The sequence below is a fragment of the Pimephales promelas genome, chromosome 6, assembly GCF_988280905.1.
Source record: "Pimephales promelas chromosome 6, fPimPro1.hap1.1, whole genome shotgun sequence".
Classification (NCBI taxonomy): Eukaryota; Metazoa; Chordata; class Actinopteri; order Cypriniformes; family Leuciscidae; genus Pimephales; species Pimephales promelas.
In genome coordinates this window covers 34,399,491-34,421,763 of record NC_142774.1, presented here as the reverse complement: position 1 = coordinate 34,421,763, position 22,273 = coordinate 34,399,491, and the positions used below count along the sequence as shown (strand labels likewise).

Genomic DNA, 22,273 nt, shown 5'->3' with positions numbered 1-22,273 from the left:
GTGCGCTAGCTCTCTATCGCCATCTATGGTTAAACATACAAGTCCACTTAAGCGGATGACACCAAAAAGTCTGCTTTTACGAAAAAAAATAAGGTGGACGGACATGACACCTATATTAGTGTCATTCATTCAACACCATGAGCCACTCACTGTAAGAAAGTCGCGTTCGAAAATAAGAAAGTAATTAGCGTTTTTGCTGCTAAGTAACCAGAATTCTTTTCTTTACTTATGAAGACACGAGGAATGACGTGAACGCTGATTTTTAATCTATTCACTAATTCATATTTTTATATTCACTCATGTTTTTTTTGCATTTTTGTATGTGTCTTTATAACTGTGATTGTATGATTATTGACCCTAGTTACTAAAAAAAGACACATGCGGCTTTATTATATTTGTGGTTATGGCTTCATCTTCGTAGACACAGAGCTGGGGTCAGAGTTCACTGTTTCATCACTGAATTCAGGAGGATTGTGATGCATTTACTTGCATCTTGAACAAGAAAAAAAATTAAAAAGGGCTGGACTTCATTTTGTTTAGCAGGAATTGATTGGATTATTGGATAGTTGTTGTTTGCTATTGCTGTGATGTCATATGAGTGACAGGTTGTCTCACTCTTCGCCAGTAAAAACAAGAGAAGATAAGGGATGTTGTTGCAAGGGAATAATTATTTTCATTTTACATAAGTGCTGCAATGTTCTATAAAAAAAATAAAAATGGTCATTCTGACTTCATGGTGACTTCTTGTCACCAACTAATGAGTGTAAAATATAATTATAACATTGTATGTAGGCCTATACCATGCCATCCTAAACCAACCACGGGCAAACTAAATTAAACTGCTGTGTTTGTACAGTGTAGTGTGAATCTCCAGAGCATCAAGAACCGCAGAAGGAGGATGTTTCACCCTGCACAACAGAGTTAGCCACAGGTCAGATGTGTTTGCACACTCTACATGATTTTCCATGTAACTGCAAGGACCAGACTCCTGGGCCATTTCCTGGAAGATTGTGTGGTTGATTGGAGGTGGAATTAGTCAATAGTTAAGCTGAAATGTCCTCTATGCAGGGCAGGGTCAGGTTCAGCTGCATCCAGAATGCTGCGCTCACATGCTATTTAAAGCCTAGAGAAAGCTCTGGCCTTACAGGCCTAATCTTCTCCTCACAAAGATGCATTAATCTATGGCTTCAATCTATGGGGCTGGATGACAGCTTTAGGTCCAGCAAGAGTGGGATGGGTTACAGCTGCTTCAGGACTCAGGATGGTATTGGCGTATCTCTTGCCCTTGCGTGTGGAGATCGCTGACATGCATCTGTCTGGGAACAGGCCCTTGGTTTAGCTGAAAGCGAGGGATGGAGTGGGAGGGGAGAGGTGTAGAGATTTCATAACATTTGCCATGTCTTAAGAGAGTGGCTAAAGGTAATCTTAACCCTGCAACACAGATGACCACTCAAGAGTGAGATCATAGCTAAAGATGACTATTTTAGACTAGTACTTGAACACAGAGAAAGAAAAGATGTTCATACTGTATAATTGGGGAAAATATCATATAAGCCTCGCAAAATATAATGTTTTTTATCCATGCAACCTACTTCTCCAACTGCTAACATTTATAATTCAAAGTATCATGTCAAAGTATAAAGTGTAACACAACAAGTGCTTACATTATTCAACAAAGATTGTGCTAATTGTTTTATGTCATGCATTTTATCATCTCATATTGATTGAGAGTATGTGGAATATTTGCGCTTTAAAAAATTGCCCATTGACACAATATGTGTTCTTTACACCATTGCAGGTTCCCAACTTGGCAATGACAGAACGAATGGGTAAGGGATGGGACAAGGAAGGAGAGAGTGAGTTGGGGGAGGGAGCGAGAGAGGAAAGATCAGACCTCCCCTTTAACCTGTGGCAGCAGTAGCAGCATTCTTGATCCATGACAGTGAAACAGCAAGTGGTGTCCATAAGTCTGTGGGATTCTTCTGAGAGGTTCACCATACACATACACAGTAAACCACCAGATGTGAAGGTAAATGTATTATTTAATAGTGGTATTCTAGCATTTGGCATGTTCTGTGTTTGTGTTTTTATTATTTCTTAATGACGAGTTTTTCATGTAAGTGTATATGATCTATAAGCCCGATGCAAAAATGCAAAGAAAGACTTAATGTAATTCTATTAAATTAATGTGAAATGGTGGGATGATTATTTATTCTATTCAACTTGGAGATTTTCTATAAATATGTCTTTAAATCAAGGTCACCGATGCAAGTGGTGTGCTTTTACTGTGCTCGTGCATTTACTGATTTGTTTCTTAATATTCATATCATGCAGATATGATTACTGATTAAGCATATGTATAAGAGTGTGTGATACAGAATGTACTGGGATATACTGTGAGTTAGGGTAAAAGTAAAGGCTGTGTAAATCAGGATAACAGTGGCCTATAGATCCGATTAAATCCTTAACTTGACAGATGGACTCAACAGAGGAAGCAGCCAGGAGTTTTAAAATTTGAAAGCTATTAATTCATAAAAATGCCAATGAGTTCTTAATGGTTAAAATATGAATTATTGTTCTGACTTGGATGAGTCATGCTGAAGCTGTACATCTTTCTACAGAGCTATATTACTTGGTGGAAAAATGGCTTAATTTGATCATTTTTAGATTTAAATTATTATTATTATTATTATTAGTTGATTTTAATTATTTATAATAGAAATATAGATTTTTTTTTCTATAATAAATATAACTATATATATAATCTTATTGTTGATATTGCTAATGAAATAAGCCATGCAACACTTATTTTGCTTGGATTAATATCTCATGTGTGAATGAGGTATTACTTTATAAGTTGTCTGCATTGTGTGAGTACAGGACCTGTCTGCCAGATTATAGTGGTTATATATTGGTTTAAAGCACATTAGCACATGTCCTCCTGTAACCTATTCAGATCAGAACAAAAGTGGCTGCACACTGTGATTGTTACATTTTTGATTTACAGACACTACAGAGCTGAATTATTGGCAATGTTAACTGTAAATAACGGTCATATCATTCAATGGTTTAGACTGTTTTAGATTGGTAATCTCATGTGATTGGATTCTATTTTAGGACTCACGTGGTAGCCTATATAGGGCTCCGAAAAGGAGAACCGATAACTTGTGAGGTGTCTAATATAATTTGATATACAGTATCAGGGTGATCTAAAGTGACCTTTTCATGACCTGTTGGATGGCTTTGTGGTTTAATGATATGCATGTGAAAATATGTCCTAACATGTAAATGAATTGGTTTTATTCAAGACCAATATGACTGAATCATTCTGACATTTGTATAAGATGCATGCCTTTGGTGTGAGAGACCCGGGTTCGAATCCACTGTGAGACACCAATGTGTCCCTGAGCAAGACATTTAACCCCTAGTTGCTCCAGAGACGTGCGACCTCTGACATATATAGCAATTGTAAGTTGCTTTGGATAAAAACGTCAGCTAAATGAATAAATGTAAATTTGTACTTAAAGGGATAGTCCACTTTTTTTAGGGGATAGGCTCAATTTACATCTCCCCCAGAGTTAAACAGTTGAGTTTTACCATTTTCGAATCCATTCAGACGATTTTCTGATATTTAGAAGACTATCAGTAACCAGACAGTTTCTGGTCTCATTGACTTCCATAGTATATATTTTTTTCCTACTATGAATGTCAAAATTGGCTGGATGGATTAGAAAACGGTAAAACTCAAACAATTTAACCCTGAGGGAGTTGTAAAATGAGCCTATTTCCCCAAATAAAGAGTATCCCTTTAAGTCAGATCTGGTGGACAAAGCTAACAAGTGCATGTTGCTTTCTTACAACATGGCAATTAACATGGCAAATTAGTTTTGAACTGTGAAACTATGGGAAGATAAAAATGGTCTATCGCCAAAGCATTGACATCATTTAAATTATTCAAAGTTACAGTAGGAAGTGAGGTGAGAAAAGTTAAGCTCTCTGTTGCTCTGTTGACAGTCCAGTCCACACCGATTACTGTAGATCTACAGCGCACTATTATACTGCGAAAGAGAGCTTGTGTGCCAAACCAAAACCACAGCATCTGTCTTTTCCATCATTGATTAGTGAACCTGTAGTATTAAAAATGTTGCTAGATTTACTGCAAAGACTAGGGATGCACGATATATCGGCCAGCATATCGGTATCGGCCGATATATGTTCATTTTTAATGTTATCGTTATCGGCCTGCTAAGAAATCGTGGCCGATATATTAAAACCGATAAATAATGTATTATTCCCTTCAGCTGAGACACTTGTTGAGAACTGTTTATGTTTTTGAATTTCTTGAAATATGATTGAAATCTCTTCAAAAAATGAAAATATGGTTCGGGACAACTGTCATATCGGCTATACAACACTATAATGAGAACATCATTATAATTGTGCGCTTGGGACGTGGATTTAATTGTGAGACTTTTGTTTTTGTAATCAGGCTCTCAAAATTAGATAAAAATTTAGATTTAAGTTTATCGGCCGATGTATCGGTTATCGGCTTTCAAATATAAAAAATTATTGGTTATCGGTATCGGCCAAAATTTTCAAATTGGTGCATCCCTAGCAAAGACAGATGCAGATGTAGAAGTTAATAGCTAACAGCCAGGTGACAGCCAGATACCTGATTGGCTGTGGAAAGCATCTGTTATGTTAATCCTACTTAAATGTATCCTACTTAAAGGGATACTCCACTTTTTTTGGAAATAGGCTCATTTTACCACTCCCCCAGAGTTAAACAGTTGGGTTTTACCGTTTTCAAATCCATTCAGCCGATTTTCTGATATTTAGAAGAATATCAGTAACCAGACAGTTTCTGGTCTCATTGACTTCCATAGTAGGAAAAAAAATATACTACTCAATGAGACCAGAAACTGTCTGGTTACTGATATTCTTCTAAATATCAGAAAATCGGCTGAATGGATTCGAAAACGGTAAAACCCAACTGTTTAACTCTGGGGGAGTGGTAAAATGTGCCCATTTCCCCAAAAAAGTGCCTTTAAAATGAATATTCATGCCATTCAGTCATACTAAAATGTTATATTTTAGTATCACTGACTGGTAATTATGATATTTGTCCAAAATAATAATCTTTCTCTCACACACACTTTTGCATTATGTTGTGTTTCAGAGATTATTATGAGGAAACCATTAGAGATTCTGGACCCTACGAGGAATCGGGGAGTACATTGTTCCTGTCAGGTTTAAGTAGAGTCGGAGTGTAACCATGACCGGCACTCCATAGACTTCGGACCACCGGACCCCCGAGCTGCCCGTCAACAATGGATCCCACATTCCCCAGCATCAAACTGGGGTCAGATTGCACCCCTCTGGAGCGGAACAGCAAGCGCCACCGATTGCAGCACGTCAGGAGGAAACTACGCCCTTCACGGATTTTTGGTTTTATCCTGAGCCTCTCTGCCCTCACATTGTTCCTGTCCTGGAGTGCCTTTACCCTCACTTTGGGCCCGTTCCCGAGATGGATGCCACTCACCTCTTTCGCCAACCATGAGGGACTTGCAGAGCCAGTGCCACACAGAACTGTCCTGTCTTCCAAAGAAGAGCATAACGTTTCAGCGGATACGCCCATCGCCATGGCCTCAACCGACGAACACAGCCAGGGCGACTACCCTGAGGATCTGTTCACACTGGAGCAGAGGAGGCAGGGTGCTGTCTCGCTGCATATGTTCGGCATGATCTACATGTTCGTCGCCCTCGCTATCGTGTGCGACGAGTTCTTCGTTCCCGCCCTCACCGTGATCACAGAAAAACTGGAGATCTCGGACGACGTGGCGGGCGCCACCTTCATGGCCGCTGGAGGCTCCGCACCCGAGCTCTTCACCTCTGTGATCGGGGTGTTCGTCTCACACAGCAACGTGGGCATCGGGACCATTGTGGGTTCTGCTGTCTTCAACATCTTGTTCGTGATCGGGATGTGCGCTCTGTTTTCACGTGAAATTCTCAACCTCACTTGGTGGCCTCTGTTTAGAGATGTCACCTTTTATATCATTGGACTTATTATGCTGATCGTCTTCTTCCTGGATAACCACATTACCTATTTTGAGAGCATTGCGCTGTTGGGCTGTTATGCTTCCTATGTCACATTTATGAAGTACAACGTGTCCGTAGAGACTTTGATAAAGACTAAACTACTCAGGAATCAAGTGGACGACATTGAAGCTCCTAAGGTGAGTTGCATCACTCCAGATGAATTATTTGCTTTCCAGGTCAAAGAGGTATTCAGTGGATGTGAGTTACAGATGTCTCTCCTTCCACTCCTGTTAGGAAACAGTATATCACTGTGGTTCTTAACCAGCGGGGCTCAGCAAACATATATAAAGTAGATAAAGTTTATATTATTTACAGCGGGGGCATTTAAGTCAAAAAGGTTGAGAACCACTGGTATATTATGAAGATGGATTTGATGTGCTATAACTAGTATTTAACTATAACTTTGCTCTAAAAGACACTATTGTGCAATAGCGACACTTTGGAATAAGCACTTATGCCCCCAAAGAGACAATGGTGATGGTATTAAAAAAATATATATGATGGATGGGTATAATAAGAGGTGGAAGGTAAAACTATATTTCCATGCTTTTGCCAGTGAACATGTTAAATAAAAATAAATAGTTTCTTTTTTTAAAGGCAGTATGTTGATTTGCATCTTTTATGCACATTCAGGAAACCAATAGAATGAAAGACATGGCAACATCTACGGCAGTGGTTCTCAACTGGTTTGGCCATGGGACCCACATTTTCCCATGGTCATTAAGCCATTAACTCATTTTTCTCAGGCTATCCATCTGAGAAAAAGAAGTGTCAACACAGCTTAAACACAAGTCTTTCAAAATAAAAGTCTTGCGACCCACTTTTGGCCGTGACCCACCAGTTGAGAAACACCGATTTACCCTATGTGAATGTAGCGAGGAGCCGATGCTCATTGGTTTTTATGGTGGATTTCATGAATTCCTAGGGTTGTTGAGCAGTTACAACAGAACTAAGGAGATGATTGCAGCAGCAATGGGAGTTGAACGCAAATATTGGCTGAGAATTAGCGTTCCCAATAAAAAGAACACTGACAGTTTTATCACCTCTCTGAGCCGGATTAGGCTTTCTATCAGGTGTCACCTGGACAAAGCAGACAACACTGCTCTGAGTACACAATCAGCTGAGTAAGTCCAGCACCCATGTGGTACCAACAGGGACAGACAGCAGAAAAATAGACCAAGAGTAGTAGAGATGAGGCAAGATGGAAGTATAAAGGAAGAAATTTGGTAAAAATCTAAAAAGCCTTTTAGCAGCCAGACATCTCACGAGGGATGGATATCTATATTTGTATTTTCTTGGGTCAATTAACTTTGTTGATATTACCTCAGAGACTTCTTAGGGTTGGTTTTGTGGCAATCAGTCTTGTTTTGCAGTGAAATAATATCTAATATTTAAAATATCTAAAAAAAAATTACATACAATACAAAACATTTAATAGGTGACTCACTGGTATTGCACCACACTTTGCCTATAGGTTTTGACAACAGCATAATAATAGCATTATCCAGCCAACAAATAAACATAGGCTCACTTTTTTAAACTTAACCCACAAAGGAGCAGCATACAAAGAAGTAATTTGCTCTAAAAAGGGTTATCTTAACCTGATCTGGACACACATACAAAATTCTCACCAACATATTAGCTTGGGCATATAACTTACAATGCTGCCTATACATATCTTAATCATCACAAATTTCATCATTAAAGGGATGCAGTTTTTTTGGAAATAGGCTCATTTTACAACTCCCTCAGAGTTAAACAGTTGGGTTTTACCGTTTTCAAATCATTTCAGCCGATTTTCTGATATTTAGAAGAATATCAGTACCGTAACCAGACAGTTTTTGGTCTCATTGACTTCCATAGTATACTTTTTTCCTACTATGGAAGTCAATGAGACCAGAAACTGTCTGTTTACGGTACTGATATTCTTCTAAATATCAGAAAATCGACTGTAATGATTCGAAAATGGTAAAACTCAACTGTTTAACTCTGGGGGAGTGGTAAAATGAGCCTATTTCCCAAAAAAGTGGAGTATCCCTTTAATGATATGCCCCTCATATTTTGTTTTAGTGCATACATTTAGTACCCCTATCCCTGTTAGTTCTACATATCATGGAAACAATGTTTTTTTGCATTATATTTAACATCATATTTAATCCGATATTCAGAATATATATTTAACAGCTGTTAAAAGCTAGTACTACTCATAGAAGAAATGACCAAATCATCAGTAAGTAAGATGACTGATTAAGAAATTACCAAGCATACATCAAGTCTTACATTCACTTAATTGTTCTGACAATTCATTAATATAAACGTTAAAAAGGGCTGGTGAGAGTAGATCTCCCTGCCATGTTTAATTTCCTGAGACACAATTATTACCCCATTTTATTGTCATACTCTGATTACTGCACCAATTTACCAAAATTCTTAGTATGCTATATTAGCACACCTCTTGTCTTATTAACTCTATCAAAAGCCTTAGAGGCGTCAATAAAACCAGTTATAACCGAGGAAGAATTTTTGGTTTTAAGCATAAACCTCACAAAATGTTGTATTAATGTGTTTAAACTAAACTTGCCAGCACGGTAAGATCAATAAACTTACAATAAAGATATATTAACAGCAGTTTTTGCAATCTTGTTTTAAAATGTATAGATTTTTTTACTGGGGAAAAAAATATAAAAATAGTGGTTAGGTCATAATAATAATACAGAGCAAAACATCTAGAGATTCACATCAACTGTTTACTGAACTGTTCAAATGTTTCGTGTGTGTGTGTGGGTATATTATGAGTCCATTATAGGAAAAACACTGCAAACAACAACTGGGTGGAGTTATTTCTCTATCAAATACGCATTATTAATAAGCACATATCTACACAGTATGTGCAGCTGATTTTTATATTTCCTGTAGATCTTGATTCTATTACAATTCTTTGAATTGGACAAGACCAATTAGCCACATATACTGTATAAATACAGTTTATAAAAGGCAAATTTATATGCAGAAGTCACTAATGCACCAAAAAATGGTTTTGTGGCCACTGTATTAACTCACAACTATATGAATAATTTATGATTGTATGCCATGCATTGTCAAATTAACATGACTCTGGATATATCAGTTTAGTGAAATGTATTTTTGATCTAGTTTAGGCCCATATGAAGCCAGTTAAGGTTTAAAGCTGTCGTTTGTATCTTGTCCAACAGCTGGAGTCGGATTTGTTGTTTGCAGATGCAGTTTGTCCCACATATGGAACACAGGTGAATCAGGCTACCGCGCTGCTTTGATAGGCTTCTTAGAAATGCTTCAGGGCCATTTACATTACTTTTAAGAACCGTTAGTAGCATGTTATCTATACAAACCCACATTCATTAGTGTTAGATGGCTCTTTGTTGGTAGATTGCTTTTTAAATGTAGGAATGTCATCTCAGTACGTTGGGAATATGATTCCAGAAAGCTTGTTGTTTCCCACTTTTCATTCAGAATTGATTTGACAGGTAGGCACTTTACAAATGATTTTCACCCTTCTGGATTGGAATGAAAAATGGCTTTGGTTTAGAAAGACTTCTAAAATTAAAATGAATAGTCAGGGGGTTGGTATAGGGCAGTTGGGACATGTGCTCTTTGCTCCTTTAGCCGAAGCTCGGGTTAATCCAATAAGACGTGATCCTTTTAGTACTGCTAAGTATAGACAGGTGTCCTGTTCTTTTTTAAACAGGACTCAAATATAGAGTATTGTGGGAAAGCAGCAGGTTTTTGAATCACGATATCAGATATCTTTCTAAGACCTTTGTATCTGTTAGTGTGTAATGTAAGTTCAGAAACGTGGCGGATATCTTCATCGCTGTTTGAAGTTTATGACTCCCTACCTGAAATCCTTTGTAATCCCAAATCAACTGCTTAGTTCAGGGTGACGCCAACCAAAGTAAAAAGACTCTTAGTGCTTAGGGAAGTGACCTCCCTTCTGAAGAAGACTTTTGAGGGAATAGGGAACGTCCTACAATAGACAGTTTTTAATCATTAATAATTACACCGTGCTGCGCCACTATGGATCCTTTTAAATGATTTAGTATGCATTTTAAGTGATTAAAGTTAAAAATAATACAAACACTTCTTGAGAAAACAGTGCATAGTTATTAAAAGTCATTGCCAAATTGGTTTCGTAATTCATTTTGTGGTGTTGTATACTATTCAAAGTGCCCTCTGACTTATAAAAAACAAGTAGTGCATTTGATTTTCTAGTTATGTAGTATGTTATAATTCTAAGTGCTGAAAAGTAAAGAGGGGACAGTGTGAGAAGGTGTCAATTGTTGTGTGAGGTAATTTGCGAATCCTTAAATGCATCTGTCTCTAAAATTGGTTACCTGTCACCTTAAGCCTCTTTAGTGTGCTCACCTGCCTTCTCTGGTTAACTACAGGACCCTTGTTGAGAGACACTATAGAGGCAATTCAAGTTGACCCATGTCAACTCTGAAATGATCTCCACAAGATTATCGACCTTGTAAACAGTCTGTCTGTCTGGGTTTTTCACAGATGTGTGCAAAAACAGTTGCAGAATTGAGCCCAATTGGATCTTTTGAAACAAAGATGATTCAGCATCTCCAGTGTCTTTGTTACATCATGCCGCATTATCTTCATTAGTAAAGGCATCAGGCCAGGAGACTAATGGGAACGGACTAATGTAAAGGACAGTCTATATATCCATTGTTATACTGACTGATGCAGTCTGGTGCAGTTACTTAAAGTTTAGACTGATCTCATGAAATTGTGCCAATTTGTATTTCCATTTTTGGCGTGCTATCAACACGCATAATCGCTTTTCAGCGTGTTCATGAATGCCGTTGACTTAACGTTATTACTGTATGTATAAATATATGACCTACCTCAACCCTGTCCCTAAACCTACCTGTCACTGGGGTTAATAGCTTTATGTGTGTGAGTGTTCCCCTACCATCCTAGGAAAAAAAATATCGCTCCCCAGATGTAGATCTACATTTTGCTTCGTTTCGCTCGGACATTTAATGGCGTGTACATACACTCGGAATCACTCGGACATTAATGGCGTAGACTTACACGCATACACATGGATACACGCGGATAGCTCAAAATGCGTATAGATAACAAGCCACTTGACTTGAAAGTTTACGCAAAAGTCATGATGTCATGTTGCTGTTTAATTACAGTAGGTTTAGTCTTTTAAATAATTTGGGAATTTGGAAATATATATATATATATATATATGAAGAGTTCAGATGCAAAAGCCTCTAAATGCCATTTGAAATTTTCTTCTTTAATGATGATTTTTATCAAACTTGTATATTTAAGTTCAGTAATTTCACTTAAATGGCAATGATAATTACCTATTAATTGTTATTTAAGTGAAATTACTGAACTTAAATATACAAGTTTGCTAAAAATCATCATTAAAGAAGAAAATTTCAAATGGCATTTAGAGGCTTTTGCATCTGAACTCTTCATATAGTGCTTGCTTGCAGTACTATATATAGTACTGTAATGGTGACATTGCATGGATCCAGCTAATTGCTAAAACTGTTACTCTGCAAATGTCATTATGCTGCTCTTGATAAGACTGGCCTTGATCCCGTTGACTTCAATTTCAGCAGCATCTGTGCCTTGTGTAAGGGTACTTGACATGCCAAATACAATGACAAAGTTATATAACATTTGTTAAATGTGCTTTGGCTTTGCAATGTTTGTTTGTTTTTTACCTCCACAATGAATCCATTTTTAGTCATGCATAAAGTTTTCAGAATTTAAGGTTTCACAAGGTCAGTTGTTTATTTTCTAACATTTTCACGTGATGTCGACAGGTCATCCAGCTGATGCGTATTGTGTGCGTGACTGGTGAAACATCTAGAAATCATTTTATATGGTAGCTCTTCAACAAGGTTGATTCTTTTCCTTTGTGGACGACTCTTAAAAACATGAAATGGACTTATATTTTTTTCCAGTCCTCTGCCTTTCACATCTCAGCTAGTCGCTAAAAATGTGCATGTTGCGGTGGTGCCATCAGCCCATCAGTATCAGTACTGTAATTTTCCTGCAACTTTTTTTACCTGCAAATCTGCAGTGATTTATGATTCAAGCTTAAAAAAAAAAGTCAGGGCAAAGATGATTTTGAATCGCATATTCATGCAACTGCCTTTGTGATGAATGGGGACAGTCTCTGCAATGTGCTACTTTGTAAAAGAAATGCAGTAAAATATATACTATTTCAAAAAATGATTTGGTGTTTGCTACACCAGTCATTTTAACTGAGCTTGATAAAGTTGTAAAATAAGGATGTTCACAAGATTGCTTTTTTTAATGAGTTTTACAACGTGAATGTGCACAAGTATCTGCGCTAAACTTTTAAAAATACAGATTCGAAAACACGGTTTTCGTAGCGATTAATTCAAACGAAGAACTATTTTGGATTCCTAGGGGAGGATAGGAGACATTTTGTCTTAGTGTGAAGAGTATTTTAATAACCTGAAGTAATAGGTGGTAAAATATCGCCTTCAAGAATGATAACTAAAATTAACGTTATATGAGAATAGCGAAGTCCACGCCACAACTATAACAATAGGCTAATAAATGATCGACGGAGGGAAATTATATTTTTGGAATCGCATTTTTTTTTTGACGGCCAATCAGAATCCATCTGACTGTGAGCTGCAGGTATGAATAAACACAACGCTAATATAATTTTCATTCTTGCCGCGAACGGCCTTAACTCAGTGTTGGCCTAACAGCAGGACGTCCGTTAATGTCTCCTGTTGGCTGACCTCTGCTTTAAAGCTTGCTGAGCACACTGAGCTCAGCCCTATTTCCACAGGCATCGCTCGGAGCTTATCTTTCACCTGCAGAAAGACCAAAGCTGGGGACGGAGGAGCACGAACAGCGAGCAAATGGCAGGGCCCGCTAATCACAAGCGAAACGTGCTTAAGCCCTCTATGTTCTACTGGGCTGATTAGGCTTAATTAAGGCTGCTCGTGTGTCTCTGCGGAGCCAACTCATTTTCTCACGAGGACACTGTGCTGCTGCTGCCACCCCACTGGGCAACTGCTTATTTCAGTACAGCTTATTTAAACCCTTTAGGAGAAGAGCTTTCACATCTGAAACTCATTTGGGAAAGTAAAGTATTATTGTAAAGTGTATATGTATTTAAAATGTTTTAACTAAATTTAATTCTCTCTTATGAAAGTTCCAAAAAAAAAAAAATCTGACTTTTTTGGCTAAAATTATATTATTCATTCTATAATTTATATTATAAAAACTTTAATACAATTTGTATATATAAATATGAATAAAATTCATTTCTATAATATAATATTTTAAAAAAAATCGCCTTTCCTCTCAAGTTTTAGTGTAGTATTATATGGTTGACTTACTACATATTTATTGTATATAGTATTAAATGCAGTACTTTTTTGTTTGGAAGGATGTAATGCCAGAGGCCACATCTGTATGAGATTTCGAGCCTGAATTTTTTAAGGAGTGATATTGAGATTTTGGTTTTAGTGGTGTCTTTTGAAACTGTTATTGATGGTATTTTGGATGGCTGGTCAAAATGCTATGTTATGTCTTCTTATACAATAGAGTGCTATTTAGGGTCATGTAGAGGCAGAGGACCAGAACTACAGCAGGTCTTAGCTGTTTTTAGCTCTTCTGTGTAACGGCTTATCATATTCTTGGTTACCTACACGTTGACAGATTGATCTGATCTATTTTAAAGGTGCATGGCCTTAAAAGCCCTCTTTGTTTTTGTTCAGTTTTTTTTAAGGTCATGAGGGAGTCCAGTTCTATTTATACATTTTGTTTGTATGTAGTGCCATATGTACTGGTCATATACTGTATAGTTAATGGTTAAAATATTGCTACTTTTATTATTTATTATCATTACTTAAAAATACACACCCCACTAGGATCTTGAATCGTTATAAAAAAAATAATGCTTAAACTAATTACATTTTTTTAACTAAGTTTTGTGGTATATATTTAGATTAGTATAATAATAATAATAATGCATCCGTTTCCACAAAAATGTTTAGCACCACAACTATTTTTAACATTGTTAATCATGATGATAATAATAATATCAGAGTGTGTGACACTGAAGACTGGAGTAATGATGCTGAAAAGTCAGCTTTGCAATTACATGAATAAATTACATTTTAAAATATTAAAATATAACACAGTAATTTGAATTGTAATGTACAATTTTTTTTATTAAAAAAATGCTGACTTGATGAGCATTGAAGATGCATTTTTTAAATCTTATGTTTGTGTGTATGCATGTGTGTATATATATATATATATATATATATATATATACAATTAAACTTGAAATGGAGATTAGAATACCATTGCTGCTAACATTTCTACTAATATAGTCTAGATCCATTTAATGCTGGAGATGTTGCTGTTTGTAGGAGGAGCCTACAATTTAACTATCTATTTAAGAATATGTATTTTAGGTCTAAACTAATTGTTAATTTGACAACCCTCCCTCCCTACTCTTTTTGATAAGAAACTACTTTTTCAATTCAATGAGTTCTGTTTTTCTCTTTTTTTCTCTCAAGGTTATGACTGAAGTAGTCGATGAAGAAAATAAACTTTCTGTAAGTATCAACATCCGCTTTTCAGCATAATTTTGGTAACAATAGACACTACTATTAGATATATCTGACGATATTTCTTCTCCTTTTTTCCCTATAGGCTAAACCCCGCCTCCAGAGAGGAGGAAGCTCCGCCTCCCTCCACAACACTCTCATGAGAAACAGCATTTTCCAACTAATGATTCACACACTCGATCCTCTCAGTGACGGTAATGTGCCTCTCAGTGATGGTAATACATTTACAAATATGCACACATATTGACCCATTTTGTAGATTTGTAGTCTTATTAATTAAATAATAAACTTCAGGGAAGTTCAAGGAGAAGGCATCAATTCTACACAAGATCGCAAGAAAAAAGGGAGAAGATGAGGCAAATGGTGTTGGTGAGTTTAAATGTTTTGTTAAAATTCAACGTGTAACACTTGTAACAATTTTGTGTAAAATCTGGATGATCACAGAAGGGTTGGCCATTCATCCATGGAAAAGTGAAAAATCCCCCCCCCCCCCCCCCCAAAAAAAAGTGATTGTTGATATGGTGCCAAAAAGTAATTCCTGATGCAGAACTTCTAAAAGAATACTATAAAGACAAGTATTTTTTTCTTTGGAAACTTGCAGTTTGCAATGAATTGTGCACAATAAATATCAGCAGCAACATTTTTTTTTTTTTTTTTTAAATCTCCTTCCTATTGTGCCACAGCCTACAACTACACAATGATTAGTAAATATTTGTCAAAAGCATTTCAAATCTGCTGATAGTGCTGGGGTTAGTGCTTAAATCACATTATTACATAGTGTAATATTAAAATAAGATTTCAAATGACTAAATTGAGATTCCTGTTGCTTTATTCTCTAGCCGATAAGAACCTTCCCAACAGCAGTAACGTGGAGGTAGAAGTCACTCCGCCCATGAATGGCAGCATTGGAGCAGAGGTGATGTCATCATTCCCAATAATCTAAACACGACCAGATCACCTCAGACACGTTCAGCATACTCCCTTTCAATTTTTAATATATCTAAACCCCTAAGATTCAAATAGAGAGTATGCGCGTGACGTCACCGTCGGCTGGAGTGACTCCAGTTACGCCCACTGAGTGGCAAAAAGACTGAGCGGCAGCATTTGTTTTCAGCGTGAATGCCGCGAAAAACACACAAAACATATCCAATATGGGAAAGAGCTTTGCGATTAACTGTAAAAACTGGATTTGACAAGAAATTTGAGGTATATTTTTACAGACTGCCGAAACCTCAGAAGCAAATGGATCGCTGCAATTCACAGAAACAACTGGCAAGCAGCGAAACATGGATTTGCAGTTAGTTGTTTTTTCTCAATATGCTGAATCATACCCTAAATTTTGTATTGTTATATATTGTATTGACAACTTTACCATCGGATATTCTGCATAATTTGATGTTTTTTAAATAAACACGGACAAAATATACAAGTTTTAGGGGCTGGATATATAACATTGATGTAAGTGATCAGCCGGATTTAGACCTACCAATATTGCATTTATATAAAGCGTTCACACGTAAATTTCCTTAATGTATTTCCCCAGCGTCTAAATCAGGCACATATAAATGTCAGGAAACACGATTCCTGGCTGCATGTCAATATCCATGGATCACTGGATCTTAGGTAAAGTGTAAGGAACACTGTATCGAGTCCAACATCGATAATCGTTTGTTTTACTATTAAAGTTTCCCCTATTAAATCCCCTATTAAATCCACGCAACAGCTCTTTTCCCACTCAGTCCGCCTGAGGGGGGCGTATTCTGCCAGGAAAGTGACGTCAATGCATACCCTCTATACTAATATTTCACCGGCAACTTACTAACATCAGTGTTTTTGTGTTTTTTTAGCCTGAGGAGGAGGAAGAGGATGAAGACCAGCCTCTGAGCTTGGCATGGCCAGACACACCGAGAAAGCAAGCAACATACCTCTTAATCTTACCCATCGTCTTTCCATTGTGGCTGTCACTGCCAGATGTCCGCAGAGATGTATGATCGAATAGCATTTTCTATTTTTGCATTTGAGAAACTGATTTAATGCTGTTTATAACAGCACACAGCAGATCCTGTCATTGTATTTATAGGTGCAACATGCAATTTCTGTGCAATAGTCAGTGCTACTAAAAGAAGTATTCCCTAACACTTGCTATTTTAGACTGTCAAACAAACAGATTGCTTGGTGTTTATATGTTTATATGTACACAGTATATATATTTGAATAGCATGACACCCCTTCCTTAAATTTCCTTCTGTCCTCTTTTCTTCCATAGACGTCAAAAAAGTTCTTCCCCTTTACCTTTTTGGGATCTATTTGTTGGATTGCTGTTTTCTCCTACCTGATGGTGTGGTGGGCTCATCAGGTACCTCAATGTCTTCACACACTCCTGTCCTGTACTAATGCCCTTTCTTTTTCCAATGTATTTAAATTACTGTTAGATATACTCTGAAATTAGGTACACATTTTATTGATGTATGCCTATTTACAGCTGGAAATAATCCGTAGAGGCTAAAGCTGCTCTTATTATCGAAAAGGTTATCAAAATCCACGTTATTATAAACTAATAAACTAAAGTAAACTGTAGGGATACTGTATGTCCAAAAAGGTTGATCTAACCTTATCACTCTGCTTTAAATCTGTAACTCAGAGCAGCACAATAAAACCAGACAAATCCTAAAGCCAATTAACTATTCTTGTCATTTTCAATGGCAACTGTTCTCTAGCTCTGCATAAGCTCCCTCTGTAGTGAGTCAGTGAATCAACTATAACAGTGTTTCACTCAAAAACACACAAAAGAAGATATTCTGAAGAATGTCGGTAACCAAACGGTTGATGGGCCCCATTGATATCAAAAGTATTTTTTTTTTCTCTTCATGCTATGGAAGTCAATGGGGCCCATCAAATGTTTGGTTGCCATTCTTCAGAGTATCTTCTTTTGAGTTCAGCAGAAGAAAGAGATTCATACAGGTTTGAAAAAACTTGAGGGTGTGTAAATGATGAGAGCATTTTGACTCGATAACTTATAAACACTTTCAGCCCATATTATTTCAGCTTATTTTTAAAATTGTGTTTAAAAGGTAACTCAGTCTTACAGATCATTTCCTAAAGTACGTTGTTTTGGGGTTTAGTTACCCTTTAACAGTGGAATTCCAGGTGGAAAAACTACATCACGCATGACGCGGTACAGAAAATTACACCAATCAGAGAGTCGAGATGCTCCTAAATAGCTCTTTAGCTCCGCCCACTCCTATAAAGTCCGAAAAGCAAAAACAAGTTAGCATTTTAGCACTTTTGGGTCAATGTTTTTTTTTGAATGAGGTTTCGATTAAATTTCTGAAATATGGTCTGTGGTGAACACAAGCTCAAGACACTTTCACGACATAAAATACATCAATATTACTCCACTCCACATGTCTTGTAAAAGGCGGTTGCTAACAAACGGCTAAATGGGACTACAGAGGCTGTTGAGGCGATTAAACGCCTACCTTTAGCTTTTTACTTCTGGCGACTACATTTAGGCTTCAAAAGTGGTGTTCATCTGTGATAATTATCTTGGTGGACAAAACGTGAAACTTTTGTTGATCACAGAGCTTGTTTTTAGCGATAATCCAAAAGCCTGTGGGAAAATCCTATTTGGGTTTTTCTCGAGGAAACCAGTGTGATGCGAACTGCCGGCTGGCCTACAAAGTGACATCATACCCGCACCACTCTATTTGCATTTTTTCACAGATGCCTTTACCATGGTAACCATAATTCCCACCAAAACAGCCAAATTACCACATTTTTCTGTAGTGCTACTTAGGGTTGGGTATCGAGAATCGAGTATCGATTGGAACCGAGACTAACTTTTCGTTTTTCCCGGAATCGTTCAAAAGTTAAAATTTCGACTCCTAGTTTCGATATTCACAGTCCGCCGAGCGGAAGAAGAAACCGCTGAACAACACCAACGAAGAAGCGTCTACCGGAAGTGTTGGCATAACCACGCGAGTCGAACATGAGTACCTTACGTCGGCGATCCAAAGTGTGGCTTCGCTTTTCTAAAAATAACGAAATCTCTGCAAAATGCAAAATTTGTGACAAAAGGAGTATTTTTACAGAAGGAGTATTTCCTTCAGAAAGGATTATTTCCTCCAGAAAGGCCGTTGGTTAGCAAGGTTAGCTAAACTTTTTTGACCCTGCCTCTTAAAAGAATCGGAATCGAGAATCGTTAGGAACCGGAATCGAAACAAGGAATCGGAATCGGAATCAGAATCGTTCAAATTCAAACGATACCCAACTCTAGTGCTACTAGAGTGAAATAAATAATAAAAAGTAAAAGTAATAAAAAGTAATAAATGAATTTAGGAAAGTCTTTGTCACTTAATTTCCTTGACGACAGATGTTGCTCATTCTTTCATAGTGTTATCAACTGTGGTTAATATTTGAGCACATTAAACACCCAATGCAAATTTTCCCTGCAGGTTGGCGAGACTATTGGAATAACAGAGGAGATCATGGGTCTAACTATTCTAGCGGCTGGTACCTCCATCCCTGATCTCATCACCAGTGTTATCGTCGCCCGGAAAGGTCTCGGCGACATGGCCGTCTCCAGCTCAGTCGGCTCCAACATATTTGACATCACTGTGGGGTGAGAGATCTTCATCATCAACTCAATAATCCTCATTTTATTACATCTCCTACCTAAAACAAGCATCTAATACATGGCCCTGTGTCTGTTCACTGTCTCCAGCCTGCCATTTCCTTGGTTACTCTTTGCAATCCTGAACGACATGGCTCCAGTGACCGTGAGCAGCAACGGTCTGTTCTGCGCCATCGTTCTGCTCTTCCTCATGCTCCTCTTCGTCATCATCTCCATCGCCGTGTGCAAGTGGAGGATGAGCAAGCTGCTGGGTTTCCTGATGTTCTTGCTGTACTTTGTGTTTCTGGTGGTCAGCGTGATGCTGGAGGACAAGGTTATCGTCTGCCCTGTCTCCATCTGATTCCTTTATCACGCCCGCCGTTGTTCGTTTTCCAGGAACAGACCCTCCTTTATTGCTCCGAAGGCACTCCGGGGCATACGAGTTATAACACTGAAGCTGGGCTGTGGCGCTGCATCTATATATCTACTGACGTCTGAGTAGCAGGGCTTTCCAAGCAGTAGTTTGTTATGGGAAAGTAGTGCAATATTCTGCATGCACTCTCAAAAGCAGTACATAGTGACTTGATGTACTGTAGATTTTAGCCATTTTTAATATGCTGCAGGATGAGGCTGGACTTTAAGAGCGAGGAGACACCACATCCAATGGGGAGGCACACATCAGCGGGAAATGTCTACAGACTCAGGAAAGGACCTTTGGTGCAAAGATGCAATAGTAACTAAATCACGATCCTGGTACTGTGCTTTAAAGCTCATGATATCATAAGCCTTGTGTTGCACAATAACTTGAGAAAGAAGGAAGAAACAAAGCTCTATAGTTGCTTTGTCCGAACGCTGGTCCTTTCTGATCGTTATCTGATTATTTTCATTCTGAGTATAATATATCATATAATTTATTGAATAGACTTGTAGTCTTCAGAAGTCTAAAACTGCAAATAAACAGTGTCAGACACAGATTTGAAACGCTCTCACTATTGAGTATAATCAACCGCATTAATGATGCTACTTGTAAATGTGATATTTTGTATGCTTATTCTCTGGGACTGATGTTTAATTTGATGTGATTTGTTTGGCGAAACCCAATGGATGGATGAATAGTGCAAGACATTCTCTGCTTGTAGAGGAGAACCAGTTATCACTCTCTTCTCACAGTCAGTTACAGTTACAGGTCTTCTTCATCATCCTCTGTCTAGAACATTGAGCAGGGTTCATGAACTTTTATTGACTCTACTGTTATCAGAGCTGCCAGTCGGTGTCAGTGTAAGTAGATTTGTACGCCGGACTCTGCAGAACTCTTTAAGTATCTCTCATTCCTGTCTGATAATTTTGGATGATGGGATGAAATTTGGAAGTGAAAGTACTAAAGAAATGGAGCACCCAACAGCTTTGCAGTTCATTCTTAGTTAAATACAAATGTATCTATCCATTCATAATTTCTGTATATTTAAATGAGTGGTGGACCAAATAAAATGATTTCTAAACCTACATGTAAGCGGGAGGATTTCTTTTTATTTGGGAATTATTTTCAATTTAAGCCTAAATGCTGTTTTGTGGCGCATGTGAAACAATCATTGGAGGAAGTTATTCATAGTTTTCGCTTCAGATTTTTGAGATGTTGATATGGTCCTTGCCGTAAATCATTGTTAAAATAATGTTATCTCACATGTTTTGCTTATAAGGGCAATGTAAAGCTTCAACCCTGCTTATAGTACCAACTGTACCATGGTGATGTATTTAGCTGCAAATGTTATGATGCTTGTATTGCAAAGCCATTAAAACATACCTTACATTGTAATTTTACTTCAGCACGTTAGAGACAGTGAAACACAACATACAATTTTGGCTGATGTTATTGTCTGATGGTTTAGCTTTGTTTGTGAGGTTAACCAATAAATACCGAACCCCTTCAGTACCACAGAATATATTAAATCATTTAATATTATATAAAATTACATAATACAACATATTGGGATAAAGTTCATTATTTTCCATAATGTAATGATAAAAATTCAACTTTCATATATTTTAGATTCATTGCACTCCAACTGAAATATTTCAGGTGTTTTATTGTTTTAATACTGATGATTTTGGCATACAGCTCATGAAAACCCCAAATTCCTCTCAAAAAATTAGCATATCATGAAAAGGTTCTTTAAACGAGCTATTAACCTAATCATCTGAATCAACTAATTAACTCTAAACACCTGCAAAAAATTCCTGAGGCTTTTAAAAACTCCCAGCCTGTTTCATTACTCAAAACCGCAATCATGGGTACGACTGCCGACCTGACTGCTGTCCAGGTCATCATTGACACCCTCAAGCAAGAGGGTAAGACACAGAAAGAAATTTCTGAACAAATAGGCCGTTCCCAGAGTGCACCTCAGTGGAAAGGAAAAAGTGTGGCAAAAAATGCTGCACAACGAGAAGAGGTGACCGGACCCCGAGGAAGATTGTGGAGAAGGACCGATTCCAGACCTTGGGGGACCTGCGGAAGCAGTGGACTGAGTCTGGAGTAGAAACATCCAGAGCCACCGTGTACATGCGTGCGCAGGAAATGGGCTACAGGTGCTGCATTCCCCAGGTCAAGCCACTTTTGGACCAGAAACAGCGGCAGAAGCGCCTGACCTAGGCTACAGAGAAGCAGACTGTTGCTCAGTGGTTTCATGTCATTCGGAAATCAAGGTGCCAGAGTCTGGAGGAAGACTGGGGAGAAGGAAATGCCAAATCCAGTGTCAAGTACCCACAGTCAGTGATGGTCTGGGGTGCCATGTCAGCTGCTGGTGTTGGTCCACTGTGTTTCATCAAGGGCAGGGTCAATGCAGCTAGCTATCAGATTTTGGAGCACTTCATGCTTCCATCTGCTGAAAACCTTTATGGAGATGACGATTTCATTTTTCAGCAC

At 37.8% G+C, this 22,273-nt stretch overlaps 1 protein-coding gene across 2 annotated transcripts; it reads left to right on the top strand.

Moving 5' to 3' along the window:
- The first annotated feature begins 640 nt into the window (after positions 1-640).
- Positions 641-20,856, top strand: slc24a2b (solute carrier family 24 member 2b). 2 transcript variants are annotated; one of them, XM_089132475.1, is made up of 11 exons: positions 641-931; positions 1,799-2,029; positions 5,180-6,236; positions 14,691-14,729; positions 14,827-14,935; positions 15,036-15,110; positions 15,581-15,657; positions 16,589-16,726; positions 17,008-17,097; positions 19,196-19,362; positions 19,465-20,856. In XM_089132475.1, the coding sequence occupies exons 3-11, from the start codon at positions 5,331-5,333 to the stop codon at positions 19,712-19,714; spliced, it is 1,851 nt and encodes a 616-aa protein (XP_088988601.1). In that variant the 5' UTR covers positions 641-931; positions 1,799-2,029; positions 5,180-5,330; the 3' UTR covers positions 19,715-20,856. The 2 variants fall into 2 exon arrangements, with proteins under 2 accessions (XP_088988601.1, XP_088988600.1); XM_089132474.1 differs by having other exon boundaries at positions 14,827-14,956.
- Positions 20,857-22,273: the final 1,417 nt, after the last annotated feature.